Below are 21,508 nucleotides of genomic sequence, written 5' to 3'. Positions count from 1 at the left end.
AAGGATAAAGTTACAACAAAGATTTGCATATGACTTATGTATGATTGAAAATACGAATTTACTTTCAATCACTTGACTTAAAGTGCGTTTAGTAGTAATTTTAGAAATTATTTTTTATATTTTTAACACTTGAATGGTAAAATTTTTTAAGTATTAAAAATATTAGAAACGTTTTTTAAAATCACTGTCAAACGAACTCTTAATAACTACTGTAATTAAGGATAATGTTTGAAGCAGAAACCGAAATTTTTATGTTAATGGTGTAAAGTTTAAATAATCAACTTAGTTACATGCTAAAAAAAAAGAGGGGGAGGTATAAATTGTGTGGTGGTTAGTTTTAAAATTTGTATATAGTATTAGATTATTTGACAATTTTGAAGCTTAATTAAAATGAATTGCAATAATTGAATAGAAAGTTAGTAAAAGAGAAAGGGAGGAGAAAATGCATATTACAATTTATAGTGGTTTGACAACCACTTACTTCCACTCCTTTTGACTTTCTTTTGAGCTTGGAGATGTATCCACTAAGCCAAGAAGTGTCTTTGCAGAAGCTTTTGATATTCTTGTATACTTGGATTTCATGATTGCAATGGATATTTACAATGTAACAAGTTTTCTTTTGATACTTTAAAACTCTTTCATAAAGATACATATGGAAAGGTTTAGAAAGAGAGTAATATCTAGCTGTAACCAATGAATGCACAAAGAAGAAAATGACTAGGATCCAATGCTTTAATTAATGAATAACAATTGCACTTGGAGGAGATGAGGCTTACACAAGATAATTATTATTGGTTTTTAGGTATACAACTCCTAATATACCTAAGTAATGAATAATGTAAGTGATAAAAACGTGAATGCTTAGATAATGAATAATGTAATCAAGGATATAAATGGGAACCGGAAATCATAATAAATGAATTTATTAATAATAACTTATTATGTTACATCATGTCATTATTTCTAGAATTCCATCATAACCGACACTTAATAATTGATCATTTATTTGTTTTGTTAATGGCTATTCAAGAAAATTATAGGTCTCTTTTATAAAATATAAATAAGAGGTACATGTTTGTGATATTTAGAGAATCGAAAAATGAAGTTGAACAACAAATGAGCAAAAAAAAAAAAAAGATATTTCATATCATATAATGAACTTGATTACAAAAACAAAGGGGTTCACGAGGTATTATAAAAATTCACATATTACTTATATCTATGTGTAGAGGAACTCCATAATAGAATGAAGTGGCTGAAAAGATGAATAGAATACTCTTGGAATATGTCAAGTGTATAAAATTGAATGGTAGGTTACTTAAGAATTTATAGGTTGAAGTTATCAATACAACACTTGTTATATGGGTAATTGATCTTCATGTTCTACAATTAATTTCAAGATTTTTTTTTTCTTTTTTTAAAACAAAAGAGAATGGTCAAGTAAACAAATTGATTTGTCAGTTCTTAAAATATTTTGTTTTTTTTTTTTACTTATATTCCTATGATCCAAAATTGAAAAAGAAAAAAATGCATGTTCCTTAGGCTTGAAAAAGGAATTAAAGATTTTGGGATCCAATAATTAAGAAAAAAAATGGTGAGTAGAGGTCTAGTATTTGATGAGAAATATATGTTGAAAAAATATTAGGAACAAATGAAACTGTTAATGAAAATACTCAACTACAAAAATAAATTGTTGAGATGGAATTTGAGAAAGAAAGAATTGGTAAAGTTTAAAACAAAAGTTAATAAGTGTAAAGGCATTCATCCAAACCCAATCCAATGATTCTTATTGCATCACCAAAGATGGAGAAAGACATCCATATAATGTCTTGTTAAGGTATGGTTTTGAAAACATGATTTCTTTTGCATCATTTACTAGAAGATAAGGTTCCTATTGTTTTCAAGATATATTCAAAAGAGATGATAGAGACTAATGTCTTAGTGTTTTGCCAGAGGAGATGAAATCATTACAAATAAATAAAACCTAAGAAAAAGGAAAATTACGTTAATGAATCAATAAGGTGCAAATGGGTCTATAAAAAAAAAATTAAAATTCAATTGATAACATAAGTATTTTTGGAGAAAGAAGAAATTAATTAAAATGATTTTTTTCTTTTATTGTGAAACATAATTCAATTTAAATTCTTCATGCTTTGTTTGCTATGTTAGACATGAAGTTGGAAATTTGGAGGAGAAATTTTATATATAATAACCTAAAGATTTTATGGAACCCCGAAAAGAGGCCTTGTATGTAGATTGAAAAGGTCTTTATATAATTTGAAGTAAGTTCCTCATCGGTGTTAAATACGTCTCAACATATTCATGGTGCCTCGTGGATATATGCAATATGAATATGATTATGATGTTTATTTTATAATACTTAATGATGGACTTCTTATTTGTTGATTGTTGTTCATAGTAAGTTAGAAAATTAAAATTTTGAAGCATACATGGAGTGATGAGTTTGATTTGAAAGATCTTGGGACCGTAAATAAAATACTCAGCATTAAAATATAAAGAGATACAAAAATATATATAAAAAAATGGATATTTCAAAAGAAGTATGTTGATAAATTATTGTAAAGTTAACATGAATGAGTCCAAACAAGTGACTACCCGTCTTGCTACATGCTTTATATTGTCATCACAATTATGTTCTAGTACTAAGAACAAAGTGAAGCTTATATTAAAGCCCTCACTATAACGCTATTGGTTGTCTATAGTATTTAATTGTTTGTACTAAATTTGAAATTACATATGCAGTAAGTGTAGTTTATAAATATATTGAAATGTTGTAAAATAAATTCTTAAATGCTTATGTTGATTTAGATTATGGTGGTATATATGTTGATTTAGATTACGGAGAGCTTAATTTAATTTTTTTTTATTTCTTTAAAGATTTTATTAGAGTTATAGAAAGATTAAAAGAGAAGTAACAAAGGTAGATAAACAAAGAGGAAAGTGGGTGTATATTTATTTTTATGGTTAATTTCATTTACCTCTCATAAGATTTCAACTAAATATATCTAGCCCTCATAAATTTGAAATTTTATTAAATACCTACTTATCCTTTTAATTTCTTATTTTCACTTATTTTTCCTCCAACTCAAAACAAGGAAGACGCATGATGAAATTTTAAACCTATAAGGACTAAATGTATTTAATCAAAACTTTAGGAGAAGTGAATGAAATTAATCCTAATTTTTAAGAGCATTTTACCTTTTTTGTTTATGGGTATTTTTATCCTAAAAAGTTTCACACTTCATGTAGATGCATGATGAGTTTTGATTAATGCAAATATATTTTTACAATTTTTTAAAATTCTAATTAAACATTTAAATGAAAATTTAACAATCACATTTTAAAAGTCAAGAAAAAAACTCAATAGTAAACTCCTTTGATATTTATAAAGGGTTTTTTTCACACTCAACTTTACATTATGAAAGAGAAAGAGACCGCATAAAGTCCTAGGCCCCTCTACAAATGCCACTCTTTTTATGGGTTTAATTGAAGTGATAAAATTTATTACCTCTTAAAAAATATAATTTTGAATTTAACTTTAATTAAAATAAAAATTTAAAAACGATCAAACTCAACTTTAGTCCCCAAAGTGTGGATGAGCCAGAGCCATACTCACCAATGGGCAAATACAAGAACACTAGACTTTAGCACTTGCTTTTATGAGTTGCTTTCCTTGAAGCTATGTGACTTGAGGCTTGCAGAAAAGCTTGTGCAGAGTTTTGAAAAGGTCAGTTACCTAATTTCATTTCAGTTTAAGTTATCTACAAGCTATTCAAATGGGGTTCATGCACCTTTTGAAAATGTTACACTTTTGAAAATGACATGCAAATTTTATTATTGGTATATTAATGGTGGCTAATGTATGCATACGAGGAGGCAACTATCTGATTAGGTGAGAGCCCAAGTTTGGTGATTGGTAGGCCCATTCGTCTTAAATGCTAGAAGTTTACCCTACCCCAGTATGTGAAAAGAAAATTGCTTATGACTATGACCATTTTATAATCTTTTACTTTGTGATATTGATTTGTTAAGTATCAAACTTGTAATACTAACCGTTGAAAATATATGATGAAATATAGACGGTAAAACAAAGGTATCAATGCACAAGATCAAGGTACCGACCAATAATATTAAAGTTTAAAGTAATAAGATATAAGTGACAATATGACTGAATTTTATATGTGACACATTATGATTAGATGTATTTTTTTAATGAGATATGCAAATAGTCTCTCACCTTTCACATTAATTTTGACAATATTGGTAATTACTTTCGGCTCAACCTAACCATACACCACTTTGTCAAAGGAAAATTGGGATTTTCTTTAAAAAAAAACTTAGAAGAAGTCGTCCGTGTTACATTATTAGCTCTACTATTGAATTGAAAGCATGATGAGAAAAAGATAGTTTTCCTAAAGTCCCCTTAAACAAGTACCACATTGATAGTTAATACATTCTTTTTCTCATAGAATTTATAAGAAAATGAATAACAATTTCAGGATTATAAAGCATTATTTTTTATGTTCTTCCACACAATTTAGAACCTTATTGACTTATCTTTATGGATGATTTCATTAAAAGTTCTTTCACCCAATTGTAGCACTGAATTGATCCCCCAAAAATGATGGTCATAGTAGACCTCTCCCAAACGTAAAGGCCTAAAAGTTATGAAGAAAACCATCAACATGACTTCAAAATGGGCCCAAAACATACCAAATTCTCATCCAAAAAGCCTTGACTCCTGAGCCAGCCACTTGGACGAGGCGGAAGCCACACGGTCCACAGTTCACGGCGGTGCCTGAGTCCATTTGTGGAAAGATGGCACACCACATGCAATATCAAACAGTGTTTTCCACGCCCAAACCACAGACTTTGACTCTCAAATTCTCTATAAACGAAATAGCGTCTCCATTTTCGTCCTCAACAACCCTTAATCACCGCCTTTGTCTTCTGCTCACGTTTAGTTGCCCTAAGAGCGTTGGACCGATTGTACGAGTATTATATTATCAATCATTGTCAACCTTTCTCCCGTTCTTTGTTCAATGTTATATTGAGTGTACGGTTGAGATCAACTCCATCTTATTGACTTTGGACGTACAGCCTCCACCGCCTAGATCATGACACATAATCAACACGTAACCACAGTTCAAAGTCATCAAGTAGACACCATCCATTTGCTTTATCTTTGCCCTTTCTAATCTTTCAAAAGATTTAATTTAACACTTGGGTTTTGGTCAATAAAGTTGTACAGCAGTGAGGAGACGGACATTTATGAGACCAAATTTAATTTGTTTAGATTTTGTAGACATGTGGTAGATTTTGATGAATTTAGAGAAGACCCATTTGAATTAGGGTAATAAAAAAACAAGAAGTGAGTGATAATACTTAGGATTTCAAATATAAATAAGGTATATCCAGATGTCAAAGTTGAATATTGGACAAGGGATAAGTAGTAGTGGACCCAGAAAGCTTGTTTTCTTGGGGGACCTTCACACGCAAAAGATCCCCTTAATAGTAATACATTGTTGAGAAATTATTGATGCCATGATCTACAAGTTTTTGGGGAAAAAAAGAAAAGAAGAAAAATCATGGCTACTTGGCTGCTTTGGCCACGTACATTATGTATAGGATCTCACACCTTTATGATTTTCTGCAATTTTCCCAAGTGCCAAACAGCATTCAAAACGTGAAAGTTGGGATTATTGATTTATCTATTTACCCTTTTTCACTGATTCACTCATTTTTATGATCATTATATTGGTGCAGTGTACTATTTTACACGAAGAATGGACATAGAAACAAAAAAGTCATTTTCTTGTCTGAAAATTATTGCCTTCTTTCTGGTTGTTAATCTTAATCAAGTTCCATCAACTATACCGCATCCTTGTGTTAATTTTCACGATTATTCATAACCATACCAACATTAAATTACAAGTAAATATGATTTTCCCAAATGGGGTTTCAATTTTTGCCATTTGTACATTTTTAAAAAAAAGATAAAAGTTGGTGGAAGGAACATGCTGCAGTTTTTCCAATGGACCCAAGAAAAAAATGAAACTAAAATTGGAGGATGGTGGAAGGCGGCACTCAAATTCCCTTCATTGGGTTTTAATTTTCCAAAGCGTTGACATGGAAAATCAAAATTCAATAGCCCCTTGGCGTGCAGTTCACTCCTCCTCCCCTCCTTCCTAACATTTACATACCAATTGCCACGCATTTTTCCATCCCCATGCAGTATAAAAACCACTCATCTGTAAAAAACTAAAAAGGAAAACACAATAGCCTCTCCTCTCCTCTCCTCTCCTCTCTAAAACCCTAATCCAAAGACAATTCTCTCCAAATGGCTGCTGCTGCTACTTCTTCTCCTTCTTCTTCTTCTTCTTCAAAATCTCCTTCCATGCACCTTTCATGCAAACCCATCTGCCTCGTCTTTATCTTCTTCCTTGTTATAGGCTCTTGCACTGCAACTCGACCAGGGAGAATGATGATGGCGGAGCAAGAAGAATCAAACGAGCGGGCGCATATGAATCCCCAGGAGCATAAGTTCAAGACGAGTTTTCAACAGGGAGGCCAGATGTTCAACTTTTTCCCCAAAGGAGTCCCTATTCCTCCTTCAGGTCCATCTAAGAGGCACAACTCATTTGTGGACTCCACACCAAATAATTGATCAGTAGAGGCTCTCTCTCGTGTTTCTTTCCTATACATATGGTTGCTATCCTTCTCCTTTTGTTTTCTAGGGATTTTGTTGAGTGGATCTATAGCATTGGAATGATTGCTTTTTTTCCCTTTTTTTTTTCCTGGATTTGTGATTCTAGATTACACTGTATAGAAAATTGATTTGTTCAATATTAGATCAACATACCATTATACAATAGATTATCAGAAAAGTGTATACTTTTTCAAGTTCTTTCTCTTAATTGAGCATTTCCATTCTATGTCCAAATTGGGTTTCTGATTTTGAAATTGGCTTCATCTCTGATCTCTCCTCTCTCAGTTTTTTACTTGGGCTGATGTGGATAAAGCCAGCATTTGGTTTTCTTACATTATTCCACACCCAAAAAGTCTTATAATTAATTCAGCAGGTGCATATTCAACACCCTCGTGGGTCAGGCTTGGGTTTGGGTGGCTAGGCCGGCTAACTCTTCGAGACTATCATTATGGTGTGGAACTGGAACCATAGAATATTTATTCCCAAATATTCAAAGCCCACATATGCATTTCTGATACCCAAATGGCAAATGGGTCTGGGTCCCTATTTTTTATTTTTTTATTTTTTTAATCAATATTGAAATATTAGTTCCATATTTCAGAGAAAAATAGAATTCAAAACATGACATTCTACATTCACGCCTGCAAAAGTCTTTCAAATGAGTCATAAAAAATGTTAAAATATCACATGCAAAGGTCTACACTCGAATTCCATATGTAACTTTCTTAGGTCTCTGAGATGGAGATGTTGTCCCATTGACCGCCATCTCAGATTTATTAAATATTTCAACCTACCTAAAATATGAAGCAAACCCACAATAAATACCGGTACGGCATGTCAAATTTCAACATAATTAACTGGATGTGAGCTGCCAGATATGCCCCAGGCCCATCCAATTGAAACGCGCTTTGCAAGCATGGAACCCACCACCATCCCAACCCCACCAAAGTGTTCACGGCATTCCCAAAATTTCAGGGCATATGAACCACATGGGCAGGATTAATTTTTACCTACATCTTCCCCAATTCTTTTCGCTGTTGAGTGGTGCCATGACCTGAGTTTGGAGTACAGTTTGCAGTTTTCAAGGGAAACTCAAATCTCTAGAGCATGAATCCCGGGAACAATTGCTAATATTGAAAGTCATTTTCCCCTCTTTTTCTCTTTCTTTCTGGGCAAGTAAAATTGTCTTGCCTAGGTGGATCCAAAATTCTTCGGATGTTGTAATGATCATTGGGATTTGTCTCTGCAAATCTCCCTCACGTGGGGGTTTGTTTCTCTCAAATCTCGATGAGCCCACCAAGCATACAACCACTATAAGACCCAACTTTGCATTAAAACTTGAATGACACAACTTTCCCTGTTTTTGTACGCTTGCATTGAAATCTCTTTCCCAAATCATACACAGTTACCACGTATTGATTTTGGATTAGCGACCGACCTAGTCCTAGGGGTTGTTTGGGGATGGGTTTTGATGGTAACCATACGCAAAGTTCAATTCCAAAATGAGTTAGGTGCAAACCCATTAGCAGGTAGCTAGAGTTGACAAATGATTGGTGGGCTTCTCAAAATAGGTTAGACCGGTGCCAATTTTATGAAATATAGAGGCAAATTAGTAGGGCCTAAGGTTGTGTAAAGAATTGTGTTGTTTTTGATTAATCACTTTCACTTCATCGGTGCATCCACTAGTTTTTTTTATCACATATTTTTATGTGACTTTCATGGCATTAAGAAATTATAGTTTGAAATATGAAGCAAACATACCTTTTAGTTAAGAGTGGGGACATTGGGTTTCCCACAAATATTATATACAGCTTAGGTAAGCTTAATCAAATACTACTAGTAGTAAAAAAAAAACAATCTACCAACGCCCACATCTCACACATCTTAAGATGAAGTGCCTAAAAATTAGAGAAAAAGCAAAGCTCTTTTCTTATTAAAACACAATATGGATCCCCTAATTAGTATAATGCTTTGGGTAAATGCTACAAGGCCTTTGATTTGTGTGCAACTTTCACTATCCCAGCCATGGCAATACAGAAGATGATCATCAAAACCTTGGAGGCTGCAAAACCACCCCCCCAATCCAGAAACCACAGCTAGTTTTAGACTCAGTCCAATTTTGTGGTTTTGTATGCCATTCTTGGTTAAAATATGGATTTCAGCAAGAAGTTTTTCTGGGCTTTTGTTATGGGCCCCTCTTTAATTTGGGCTTTGGATTTGCTTTCTGGGCCTTTCATCCAACAAGGAGAAGTGGGCATTTTGATAAGATGGGTTAGACCTGTTGAGTGGTCTGGCAATGCCTTGTAGAGGCTGGGACCTAGTCTTGTGGCAAGGTTTGATTAAACTAGGGTTTGCTCTCCATGTATGGGGAATTAGACTTAGCCGGCTGTCACCCTTTTGGAATGGACACAAACTCAACAAGTTGCATCTTTTATGGGCTCATGCTCAACCCACCCAGGCTCTCTCCTTGGGCCAGCTCTTCCCAAGCCCATCAACTATTAATCTCTAATCTTTTTTGGAAACAAATTAATTTAACAAAAAGAGTCAAAAGGTGTAGATGGTAAACACCAAATCTATTAGCTTGCTAGTGTAGCTGCACACATTTATATATGTTATCTTTGTTAAGAACACACGAAAACCAAAGGGATGGTTGTGTTGGAATTTGAGTCATTCAAACTTGTTTCTTTCTCATGGGAAAAGTGCAGTCTTGTTTCATTGTAGTTAGTGCTGTATTGCCTACACCACTTCACAAAGAAAGGGCCTAGGCAGAAAATGACATATAGAAGAATGCAACACATTTGAACTTGCATCATTTGACATCACATACCCATTTGGTGTTTTGCATCATTACATATTAATTTTTCCAAAGTGATAAAAATGATTAAAACCCTGTTCAAGTCAATTATTGGAGAGCATTACCATGGTACAATATTAACTATTGCTGACGGGTCGTTTGTCCTCAAAACCCAGTCCCTCCTTGTAAGAAAGAATTTTTCAGGGGTGCAGAGGGGAATGAAATGAAAGGAAATGAGCTGGCTATGGATGGTACAGGGACTTAGGGAGCAACATGGCAGGAGACAGTCAGAATTTCTTGGGGAATAATGAGTCCATCAAACCAGCCTTCACAATTCGAATCCCAATGGATCCGCCTGCCCAAGCTGTTACCAACAACCTCTGAATTATATTCTTCTTTCCTTTCGTCCTCCATTTTTTTTCCCTCGTTTTGAAAACACACAAGAGAAACCCATGTACAAATAGTGGAGGATAAATTGAAATAGCTGCTCTATTCAGTCCCAATAATAACAAACTAATTTGACAACATTATGAAAATAAAGTTTCTAACACTCAAATCACCACTCTAGGCATCAAGTCATAATATAAAAGGTTTGGGTAGGCATCCCTGAATCTCCTCGTGGGGGGCTTTTCAGTGGGCGTGTGTATCATATATTCAGGGAAAAGAAGAAAAAAAAGAAGAAGGAACCTCTGGCATAATGATTTTTATGATAATGCTTGTCTAAAGGCATGTTGATTTTTATGATAGATCATTGCCCAGAGGCCTAAGGCAGGCTTCTACTTCAAGAATTGAGTGACAAATTGCCACTTGTACCAACTTTATAAACCCCCTCTCTGTCCACTGAAATCTTTAAATATATTTCCAAAACCCCCCACATAAGAAAGCAAGATGAGAAAATAGCAGTGATGTTGTATTGAATACTTTCTATTATAATTTAAGGTAAATGGACCAAAATGCTATATTCAATTGCAAGCATTTCTAAGAGAAATGGAAGAACAAATATTTCAAAATGAAAGACAAGATGTTTTGATTAGCAAGGGCTGGTTTTCCACTTGCAGAGAAAGAGTAATATACATGGTTATAGATGCACCCCACCACCCACCATTCTATAAAGGCTCTTTGCCACCACTTCCCTAATGCTATTTTCTCCCACCCCACAACTTAGAACAAGCTAATAAAGCACCGTACTTAGTGTTACACTGAATGCAAGAGGACCAAACCTCCAAACCTCTGAAAATGAAATTCCAAAGCTTAAATGAAGAAGAAAGTGGATGAAAATTCAAACTTAAACTCTAAGTAGATAAATACTAAGTTCAGGACCACCGGTGCCATCAGGGTTCATCATGTAGAAGGCCTCAGAGTCTTTAGACCCCACAACCCTCTCAAACTTGGCTCTCATGTACATGAGCTCTCCCTCGGACCCAGTTTCTCCATTCCCTGGCAGCACCCCAGCGCCCATTGAAATTGGCTCTACCGTCTTCAACACCTTCCACTCCTCCGCTCCACATTCTCTCTTCATGCCATACCCACATTTCTTGCCGTTGCAGTACGTCCTCCAGAGAGGCTCCTCCAGCAATCTTGTGCCTTTCTTCATCTCCACCTTCTTATCACACTCCAGCGCAATTCTGACCAACCCAGACGCCATTTCTCGAACCAAAACGCTTGTTGAGGTCGCGAGTTCCATCAGGAAGGCAGGATGCGACTTGGGATCCTCCTGAAACGCGAAGTGAACATGTCCACGACGATAGCCAAAGAGGGTGCCTATAACTCGGGTGCCAAGTCCAGAGGATAGGTGTGAACGCCTCTTACCGAAAAGGGTAAGAGCGAGAGCCGAGCGGAGCTTAGAAGAAAGAGCAGCTTTCTTCCTGGGAGCTGCCAACGACAGCGAGGTGCTAATAAAGTCCGCTTCCTTCTCCTTATCCTCATCATCACAGGCATGTGAGGAGGAACTAAAGGTTAAGACTTCTTCATCGTTGTCGTCATCATCGTCTTCAATCTTTTTTTTCCAGTGGAAATATCTCCTGGAGAAAGAGAAGGAAGAGTCATGAGGTGTCTTGGCCAAGATTGTCTTCATTTGCGAAAACCAACCTGGGAAAAGGAGAGTATGGAGGGGGAGGGAGAGGGAGAGAGAAGGGAGAAATTAGATGATGATTATGGATCCTTGTAATTTGTGGGGAGATGTGGGTGGGGATTTATCCTTTGCTTCTAGGCCTTTTTGTCAGGGTTGTGTGAGTGAACGACTGTGTGGCATGAGAATCCTGACACAAGGACGTTGAGCAGCCCCACCTAATTGGCAACAGGAAATAAGAGACAAGAGTAGCAGATAGAGAGAGAGAGAGATTGGCATTGACAAGATAAGTGTCGCGAAATGGAAAAAATAGAGAAACAGTGGAGTCTGAGGAGGAGACAATGGTGTGGTGTGGACTTGTGGGGGAGGGGAGCTGAGCTGAGAATGCGGGGAGAGAAAGGAACCCTTGACTGACTACTCTGACTTGCGTTGGAAACAGTTTTTAAGGGGCAGGTAAAGACGCACCAACCGTACCAACCAAGGCTCCAAGCCTCATCACCTCTTCTTTAGTCCTTTTCATGCTATCCCAATCTATGTGTTACCCCACCACCAGGCGCCAACACCCACCACTGCTGCACATACATCGATGAGCCACCATTAGCCTCCCTTGTGTTTTGTATCAAGCCCTATGCATTACCACCCTTTTTGTGCCGACTGCATGATTATTAGTCTGATAGTTCGCAGCTAATGTCCACTGGCACTGCTTTTCTCAGTTTCCGGGATGCTATACAAAATGGCCATTATGTGATACGAATGATTAAAAAGCTAACAGAACCATCTTTTATTCATTGGGTTTGTGTGGAATTCATATGTCCATAAAGTACTTGGGTTTTATGGCTTACAGTTCATGCCTGTAACCATCGAGCCAATAAACCCATTCCTGCAAAGCAATGTGGCAGATATTGAAATTTTAGGCTCTGTAGATGATCCCTATGTAAAATACTCATTTTTTGAATCACTGACCTGGCCTCCATATGCACCACATGTGCTGCAGCCCACCCCCAAAGTCAAACTTGGTTGAATTTTCATGCCCCATGATTTGCCCTTTAACCTACATCTGCATGGAACCAGTTAGAAAACCACTATTCTAGACTTTTTCTTTAATTTTTTTTCCTCTTCATAGGACAACCAAATTCACAGATCAACAAACCAAGATCTAAACCCAACAACTGAAGCAGAAACCAAAGATTGGGCGAACGCCACAGATTTTTAAACTTAATATATGGAAGGAACATTAGATATACATGCCAGACAACCAACCAACATGTCATCAGCATACAACTGAATAAACAAACAACTTTGTCCCAGATCATGTATAAGAGAAGAATATTCAAAACTTATTCAAGAAACCAAGATCCCTAATGTTAAGTAAGAATTGAGGATAACAGTTCAACATCCTTTATGCAGCTGGTCCTATAATCTGGTGGGGAATTCATTCGCTTGCCATTATAAAGACAGCAGTTTCGATTATTGGTCAGTAGGGACGCCAGTGCCCCTCATAAGCTGGAGCCTCAAATCTGAATGAACCATAATCATGAGGAGACTGGAGCAGGCCTGAGGATGCATATGGTAAGAGAGTGTCTGTAGTATGGCTAGAACCTTCAAGAAACAACGAACTCCTCCCTCTATCGGACATAGACCTTCCCAAACTTGGGCCTCTCATCAACAGGTCACCTCTTGGACTGAAGGCGTCCCCTGTGATATTAGGGCTGAAAGGATTGTAGAAGCCCAAGTTATCACCTCTTGGACTGAAAGGATCACTTGCATATTTGGGATTGCAACCACTGTAGCCATTCGGGTTATCACCTCTTAGACTGAAGTATTCACTTGGCCGACTGAGACTGAAACCACTGTAGCCACGTGAGTGATCAAACATGGTGGGGCTGTAACCAGGGAAGCCACCATCTCTGTAGTCCCTGGGCCCCCTCTGATTATGGGGGAGGCCGTTGGAGATAGATTCTGAGGAACAGTTTGATCTAAGGTTCGCCCGGTTCCTCAGAGAATCAAAACTTACTGGAAGCTGAGAAGTTGTCCAGCGTCTCTCATCTGCATTCTCTGGGATTGGTGCATTTATTCCAGGGAAATCAACAGACATTGTCTTCTGCAGTATTGAAGTGTTTAATTTTAAATTTTCCTTATCCTCTTCTTCCCTGGTTTCCTCATCTGCATATATTATAATCCCTGAAGACTGGTCTTCATCTACAGCATCTGATTAAATACCAAGATATCAATTAAAATGGCAAGGAAACATTAAAAGAATATAATATAATAAAAATTGCCTCTTGTGGTTCTTTCGGAGGTGGAAGGTATGACAAAAATCAGAAATAAGAAACTCAATGAACAGAACGGCAATACATCAAAAGAAAATAACGTATCAGCAAATGATAATATGAGAATCCAAACTGCAGTGTAAGGAAATGGTTATACGCAAAATGCCATGTGTCATTTAAGCATTGATGAATTTAATGTGAGATATAACTAGTTACCTAGATATCCTGGTGGGTATCCTATCTCACGCATCCTATTAAGCCATGGAGGTGGATCAAACTCCTGAACAACATAGGAAAGAGTCTTAATAGTTTGATTCCAGAAGAAAAAGGAACAGCAATTTCATTAGGTCAAAAACAGTACAAGACCTGCAATTTCATTAGGTCAAAGTTTCTACTTGAAATCAGTAAGCCATATTACCCCAAGATTCAATATTTTCCTTGTTTCAGGACCAAGAACACCTGGTTTTAGTCCATCATATTTCCCCCCAGGAGAATTTTGGTAATAGCGAGTTGCAATACGAGGACCAACAGGTTGGTTTCTCTTGGATTGGTGCTGCTTCCGAGCATTATTGACAGCAACATTATCTCGAGGCTTAGGGCATTCCTTCAGTGAATGGTTATAGGAACCACAGTTGAAACAGCGAGAAGCATCAAGTGTTTCCAAGCCTCTATAACAAAAACAGAAGAATGAGAATGTACTTTATAGATACAGTTTGCTCAGTAAAAGGAAAACAAGGTTTACATATGGAGAAAAGAACCATAACACAATTGTGGAACACCACATGAAAGTTGTTCATCAAATCTATAGACAACAGAACAAGAAAAGATGCACTCAGCAATTATGCTCATTCAAACAAGTTTTCACTCTTGCTGCTCTCTATACTATTCTACTTCCATAGAGAGGCACTACCTTTAGTTTTTTCGATACGTAAATAAGCAGGAAATATTAAAGGCGCTTGCAAAAAGGAGCAACAAAATACACATCAAGTATACAATTGAGGCCAAAAGGCAAGCAGAAGAAGAGAAAGAAGAACCAAAAACCCACCACCCTCACAACAACCAGCCCATGGAGCTGGGATGCTAGAGAAAAACCACCCACTCAATCCCAACAGAGAAACCCCTTCTGGACACCAAAACTTCCAGAGCCCGACTCCTACCCCTCCCCTTTCCCCTGACAGTGGATGGAGAGCTATTGTAGTTGACCGAACACTCCAGCTTTCGGATTTCCCTCTCAAAACATGATGAGGCACTACCTTTAGTTGCCAACCATATGACTTTTATATAAAGATATCCTCCATTAAAGAGATGTGGATGCCCTTTGGTAATGGACAAGATTGTTGGGAATATTCAGCAAGACATCCTATAGGGCATGTTGTTTGGTGATGATACAGTTTTAGTTGATGAAACTACAATGGAGGTTAATTACAAGTTAAATATATGAAGACTTTAAAATCTAAAGATTCTAAAATATTTTTGACAACAATAAAATATATTATAGGAAAACTAGAGAAGTAAAAATGAGAATATAGTGGAAACTGATGGCTAAGAGATGCCTAAACCTGTCCACTTCACTCTCCCGAGTCAATCATCAACAAGGGAAACTCGACCATCTTAAGTTAAGCCTCCCTATTCTCTTTAGTGTTCACATAACAAGAACCAATCCAGTAAGTCAACAACCTACATGACACAATCATAAGCAGCCCACTAAAAAATATAGCAGGAGATAAAGACATCACAATCAGGATTGCACAAGGCATCATAGTAGTACAATGTGCAAGGATTACACATGTCCAAGATTGTAGTATAATAGGCCAATCAAGGCTAGCTCTTGATACAAAACTCAAATACTCCCAATGATAGGTACCAACCACCTTGTATGTTCAAATCCTGTGTACTCTCTCATGGGTTGTTCTTTTAATGTTTATAATATATTATCTTGTTTGCCTATCAGAAAAAAATAAAAAATAAAATAAATAAATAACCCTGCATGTCCAAGGATCCCTGATATAAGGAAGTCCTTCATTGGAATATAGAGAATCGTCATTTTAGCACCATATTAAAAAGCCAAAATAGAATCCTCAGCCAAGCAGGAAGTGGAGAATAGCAATCCCTCCCTTTCAAGACTAGAGAATTCTGTGGAGGACACGTTTAGGTAGTTTTCCTCTAATAATGTATTTAAAAATTTCTTATTCAAATATTCTATTATCAATATAGAATCTTATAATCTTCATAAATTTAAATGAACACTTTTTATACCCAACAGCCAAGAGAGAAGCTCAAAGAAAATGCTTTATTTCAAGGAGATATCAAAACTGTATAATCCAGTGGGTTTCTCACTACCTGGTGGTCCCAAAAATTCAAATTTTCAGTCATGTCTAGATGGAAAATTTTTCTAAATCTAGGAACAGTATGACAAGGCTAAATTGTTGAAATTGTCACTTTTTCTTCTTTTCCTCAGGAGAATGAAATGCCTATGAAATATGATATTGGTTATAAGGGAATTTCACTCATTTGTTCAAAATTCACATCATGCAGGAATAGCATGAGAAAGTATTCTAGGGGATTCCCCATAAACTAAGATTCTTTCTCATCTTGTTGTCGTGCATGCCTGCTGGGTAACATCTCTGAACATGGGCATGGGCACTTTTAACACACATCTCATTCCATGCTCACTCGTCATGCCTGAAAAGGTACTCCACAAAATCTGAAGCATCCATGTAATGTGAACAAGTCACAACCCTATCCCAGGCAGAGCTAAAATAAGGGGATCGAATATTTAGAAACACAGTAGGACCAGGGGAGCTAGGGATCTGATGGTAATGAGCATTAAGATTTTTTCAACCTCAGAAGATGATATCACCCAAGCATGCCAAAGTTTATGCAATAAAACTGTCAAACTTTTCTGTGTCACTCACAACAATCTTAAAACCAACAGTGATATTGCAGCACACGGAAATGTTGCAGGATAAAATTCTAGAGGTAACCATGTCAAACACCTATATATATATATATATATATATATATATATATATATATGTTTTAATTTTTTATTCTTTTTTTTAATCTTTCATTTGCATATATATCTGAAGAAGCAGCAATACACATATTAAATGTACATCCATTACCTTTCCAGGTTATTCAAATCATCCATTGAAGTTAGACCCAATGCATATTCTCGATCATATAGAGGAACAGCATTGTCATTCAATGAGATGAACCCCTCGTTTTTCTTTTCTTTCACTTGATTATCCATCCAGAAAGACTTGCATGAAAAGAGCAGAGAAAAGGAAAGATTAGAAAATTAGAAAATCGCAAAAATATACATATTGTCTTCATGATAATTCATGTAAATTCCCTAAATGACAAAAAGCAGCTAATCATACCCTCCTTTTTATGGACCTATAAATTCAAAATCTATTGCAGATTCCAGTATAAATGAGAAAAGAGAACTCAATTCAAATAAAAGAAAATTCTAAATTTGAAAAATCTAGGTTAATATTAAATAGAAACCCTTACAGATTAGGGACAAGTGCAAATGAGAAAATAATTAAGCTGTATGCAAGCACTACCAAACACCTATTGTCTCCTATGTTGCATGGGTTCAGATGTGTGTCCTGGATATGGGTAAATGCTTAAGTGTCCGATCCTTCTTACATAAAATAGGATAAAGGAACTTGCTCGATAATAGTTAGAGCCACTTGGACACAATTAAAATTTAATCAAAAGAAAAGATATCCTTGATTAAAATATTCCTCCTTCCTCTTTCTTCAATGCAACTATTTGCTTAAAAAAACTGAAAGTAGAAAAAGAAATTAATGAAAATCAAATAGCTATATCCAAAGCAAATAAGAATACCCAATAAGGATCCCATACCTACACCTATGTCATGTAAAAATGGCATACTAGGTCAAGTCAGAGAGTCCAGGTATCATATATTTTCTCAAGGCTCTACACGCCAAACAATTAATACCACATCTTGTCAGGTGAAATTAAGAATGATGTGTCTTACTCTCATAATCCTAAATAAAACTTCAATTCAAGTTCCAGAAAAATTTAAAGCCAAGCTCAAATCCAACAAACAATGCTTCCTCAGAAAAAAATTGACGTGAACGCATAACAGTATAACACAGATGTCAACCTACCACCATAGAGGTTTTCTCAGGACCAAGACCAACATGTAATGCTGGAAAATAAGTTTCATCACCCGACTCCAAAACTTCATCAGAATCCTGATATCCAGAAAATGGCAGTATCATTACTTATACTGTTGATAATAAAGAAGGAACTTGAACAAAAGCAGCAAATAAAAATGTAAAAGCACAAATGTCAAATTCTTAAAAAGAACAGGGAGTACTTTGGATGAAGAACATTGCTGAGCATGCCATTCTGACCAATGATGTAAAAGCTCCTCAAGCTTCCTTTTGCTTTTTCTGAAATTGAAAATGATATTGAGGTTGCATATGGAAAAGATTTTTTTGAAAGGAAAGTAAAATTATATTAGAAAAGATGCATAAAACAAGGGGGCCCAACTGATACTGCAAATTAAAACATATCGGGATGAACTATCATAATTCAACCTGCCAAATTCATCATCTGATTATCTATGATTTATGAAAGGAGCATTGTGTATATGCACAACAAAATTTGTTCACTTAATAAGGTCACATGTTCTCAGAATGACATTCAGTCAAAATACAATCAAGAGAAAACTAATGAAATAACTGATAACCTTCAAGACATTTGAGATAAATTCCTAAAGAATTAGTAGCAATGGAGGCAGAACAATTGACAATGGCAACCATTTTGGGGACCTGGTGAGGCCTTTATTCTGATGGATATAGTTGTAGCCATGTAGGGGCATTGGAGGTGGCAACAACACTGCAGGTGGTCTTTGAGGTGGTAATCACAATGGAACCATGGTGGCAACAAAGGTACTTGCAGTGATTGACGTAGCAGCAGTTGTGTTGGAGAGGCAATATTATAGTGAATATGTTGGCAGTGGTGGTGGTGTTGATGGTGGCAACAACAGTGGTGTGGCCGTGGTGATGGCAGTGGTCAGACTGGCAACAGTGATGGAGTATATGGAGGAAGTGGGGGACCTGGTGATAAAGGTAGTGATGGAGTATGTGATAGTGGTGGCGGTGGCAGCAACAGTATGAAATGGTGGTTCAAACAATGGTGGTGTCTTTATCAAGAGTTAAGAGACTTAGACTTAGGCATGGGCTTTCTAGAGGTTTTAATTGATTGTGACATGTTTCATGACCCATGCACATAATTTCAGTCAAAAAATAATCCTTCAAGAAAAATTTATCAATCCAACATAAATAGAACATAATTCACCAAAAGCCCATTCCCGACTTGACTAGCTAAATCAAACTTTTTGTTAAGGATAAATTATCTATTTTAATGCATTCCCACCAAACAGATCCTGACTCTCTTTTTTTTTTTTTTGATAAGTAAAGAAAATTCATTTATAAAGAGACGTCAAAGGAGCGACTCAGGGAATACAACCTATGCAAAGTATACAAACCTATACACCCACCACCAAAAGAGGCCAAAGACAAATAAGAGACCCAACAACCAAAAGGCCCAAAAACCTTACAATGATCCCAACCAATCTATAAAATTCACCAAAGTTTGAGGGCATTCTATTATAAACAGCTTTGCCTCAGACCAAAGTGAGCATAAAAAGGAATATTTCAATCTCTGTATTGATATTTCATCATCCTTGAAAGCTAATCGATTTCTCGCCTTCCAAACCGTCCAAAAAATATGCAGGGGAGCCGCTCTCCACACTTGCCTGTGTTTCTTGCCAACAGAAGAAGTCTGCCAACTAAGCAGAGTCTCTCTAACTGAACACGGCAGCACCAAGACACCCCAAACAAAGAAAAAAGCAACTCCCATAAGACCCTTGTTTTTGAGCAGTGGAGAAGCAGATGATCTATGGTCTCCTCCTTTTCAATACACATGAAACATCTATTTGCCAATGACCGACTCTCTTTGCAAACAATTCAAAATAAAGTACAGGTTGAACTGCTGAAAAGCAAAATGTTATTCATTACATCCCCACCTTGATAAGGAATTATATATCACATGCACAAATGGTTGCTGATCATCACATGTCATCCGGGATCTCTTAACACCTGTTACAGCTAGCATATCCAAATTATGGAAAACACGAAATCAGAAATAGATAACATGGTCATTGCTGACACCATGATATAACATGGACTCCACATTTACTTCTATGGTGATTATATTGCAGACAACTTAGGTTCTAATCCAGGGCCGATTCTACACCAACATTTCAAAATTTTATTGATAATAGCACTGAAAATGGATAAGGAAAAGCTGAGAATATCTATGGTAAAAAAAGGATACAGCTACCATCTATCTTATGGCTGCTAAAAACTTCCTTTTGGAGAATCACATCATTATTGCCACCATGCACAATGGATTCAATCCCAGTCATCTTCTCAGCAATGGTAACAGTTTCTACCAATTCAACATTCCCCTGCAAAGGCGGCGGTTTATCAACTAAATCTTCCTCAGGGTATTTTCTTTGGGTGTGCTGCTTATCTAAATTTCTGATTTCACCCTTAGCCTGTTTCACATTCTCCTTATTGAAGACGCCATCCTTAACTTCATCGTTCAATGCATGGAGTTCAATAAAATCCTTGTTGCCCATAATTTGGTACTCAAACCAAGAAAGCCCTGTTTCAACAGGACCTGTGCTTTTACAAATATAAAAAATTTGTATCACAATTTTTACCACCCTCTGAAAGCACTCTGCATAATCAACCACCGTCAGTGGAGTACACAACCAAGTAGGTATCAAGTTCAATGAAGGTGATAAAAAAACCAACAGTACCCAAACCTTGTTTTTTTTTCTTTTTTTCTTTTATTTTTCCTGTTTCTTTAGAGAAACATGTCTGCTGGCAGATCAAAATTCACTCCAATGAAAAACATCTGATGAGTCAAAAAGATATTCATAATAAAAATTCATAGAATATTTTAGTTTCCATTCAAAACATTAAAGCTACTAGGTTGGGCTCAATATTAAACATAATAATTACCATTTCTTTGTACACAAGGCAGCAAAAGATGACCTCATGAACACCTCTGTGAAACAAAACCCCTACAATGCATCTACAATAATTACAAACATATCACTCTAACCACATGCTGCTTCATTAGCATTCTGGAATTACTTTTCTTGCTTCCAAAGCAAACTTTTGGTTTCCAAAGCAAGAAAAGCACTGCCAAAATGCTAAACCAAACAACTCCTTAATCATTCATTTGTTTCCAAGAGAGAAACGAACAAGATTCCCATTGAGTAATTAAAAACTATTCATTCAAGCAATTCAATCACGAAAAGAAGAAACAAAAACGAGAAAAAATCAAAGCAAAACGTAAGCTAGGGTTTCTAGAAGGGACGAAACTTCAAGTCGATAAGTGAAACCACGAGTTAACCCTACCATTCAAACAATCCAATTGCGCTCAACCCAGAGAAGGAAGAAGAAAAGTTCGAACGAGTTTTGAGAAGTGGCTGGATCGTACCTTGGAGCGGAAAAGCGTTGTGAATTTTGAAGTGAGAAATCGCCCGCCAACCTCACTGGAATGACTTCTGGATGGAAAGAGAAGCC

The 21,508-nt window shown here is 36.3% G+C and overlaps 2 protein-coding genes across 2 annotated transcripts; both read right to left on the bottom strand.

Moving 5' to 3' along the window:
* Positions 1-10,526: 10,526 nt before the first annotated feature.
* On the bottom strand, positions 10,527-12,450 carry LOC117919155 (protein MIZU-KUSSEI 1). Its single transcript, XM_034836258.1, has one exon. The coding sequence runs from the start codon at positions 11,596-11,598 to the stop codon at positions 10,810-10,812; it is 789 nt and encodes a 262-aa protein (XP_034692149.1). The 5' UTR covers positions 11,599-12,450; the 3' UTR covers positions 10,527-10,809.
* Positions 12,451-12,766: 316 nt separating this feature from the next.
* Positions 12,767-21,359, bottom strand: LOC117919145. Its single transcript, XM_034836244.1, has 9 exons — positions 21,341-21,359; positions 20,244-20,651; positions 19,933-20,014; positions 18,217-18,292; positions 18,005-18,091; positions 16,988-17,124; positions 14,281-14,530; positions 14,079-14,142; positions 12,767-13,800 (listed from the first exon to the last, which is right to left on the bottom strand). The coding sequence occupies exons 2-9, from the start codon at positions 20,548-20,550 to the stop codon at positions 13,067-13,069; spliced, it is 1,737 nt and encodes a 578-aa protein (XP_034692135.1). The 5' UTR covers positions 20,551-20,651; positions 21,341-21,359; the 3' UTR covers positions 12,767-13,066.
* Positions 21,360-21,508: the final 149 nt, after the last annotated feature.

The sequence above is a fragment of the Vitis riparia genome, chromosome 1, assembly GCF_004353265.1.
Source record: "Vitis riparia cultivar Riparia Gloire de Montpellier isolate 1030 chromosome 1, EGFV_Vit.rip_1.0, whole genome shotgun sequence".
NCBI lineage: Eukaryota > Viridiplantae > Streptophyta > Magnoliopsida > Vitales > Vitaceae > Vitis > Vitis riparia.
This window is presented reverse-complemented; position numbering and strand designations above follow the sequence as displayed.

Coding starts and splice junctions, on each gene's coding strand:
- LOC117919155 (XM_034836258.1), bottom strand. CDS start 11,598: ATGAAGACAATCTTGGCCAAGACACCTCATGACTCTTCCTTCTCTTTC.
- LOC117919145 (XM_034836244.1), bottom strand. CDS start 20,550: ATGGGCAACAAGGATTTTATTGAACTCCATGCATTGAACGATGAAGTT. Junction 20,015..20,243: donor CCATAAGATAGATGGTAGCT/GTATCCTTTTTT, acceptor TGGATATGCTAG/CTGTAACAGGTGTTAAGAGA. Junction 18,092..18,216: donor AGCAATGTTCTTCATCCAAA/GTACTCCCTGTT, acceptor TCTGGATATCAG/GATTCTGATGAAGTTTTGGA.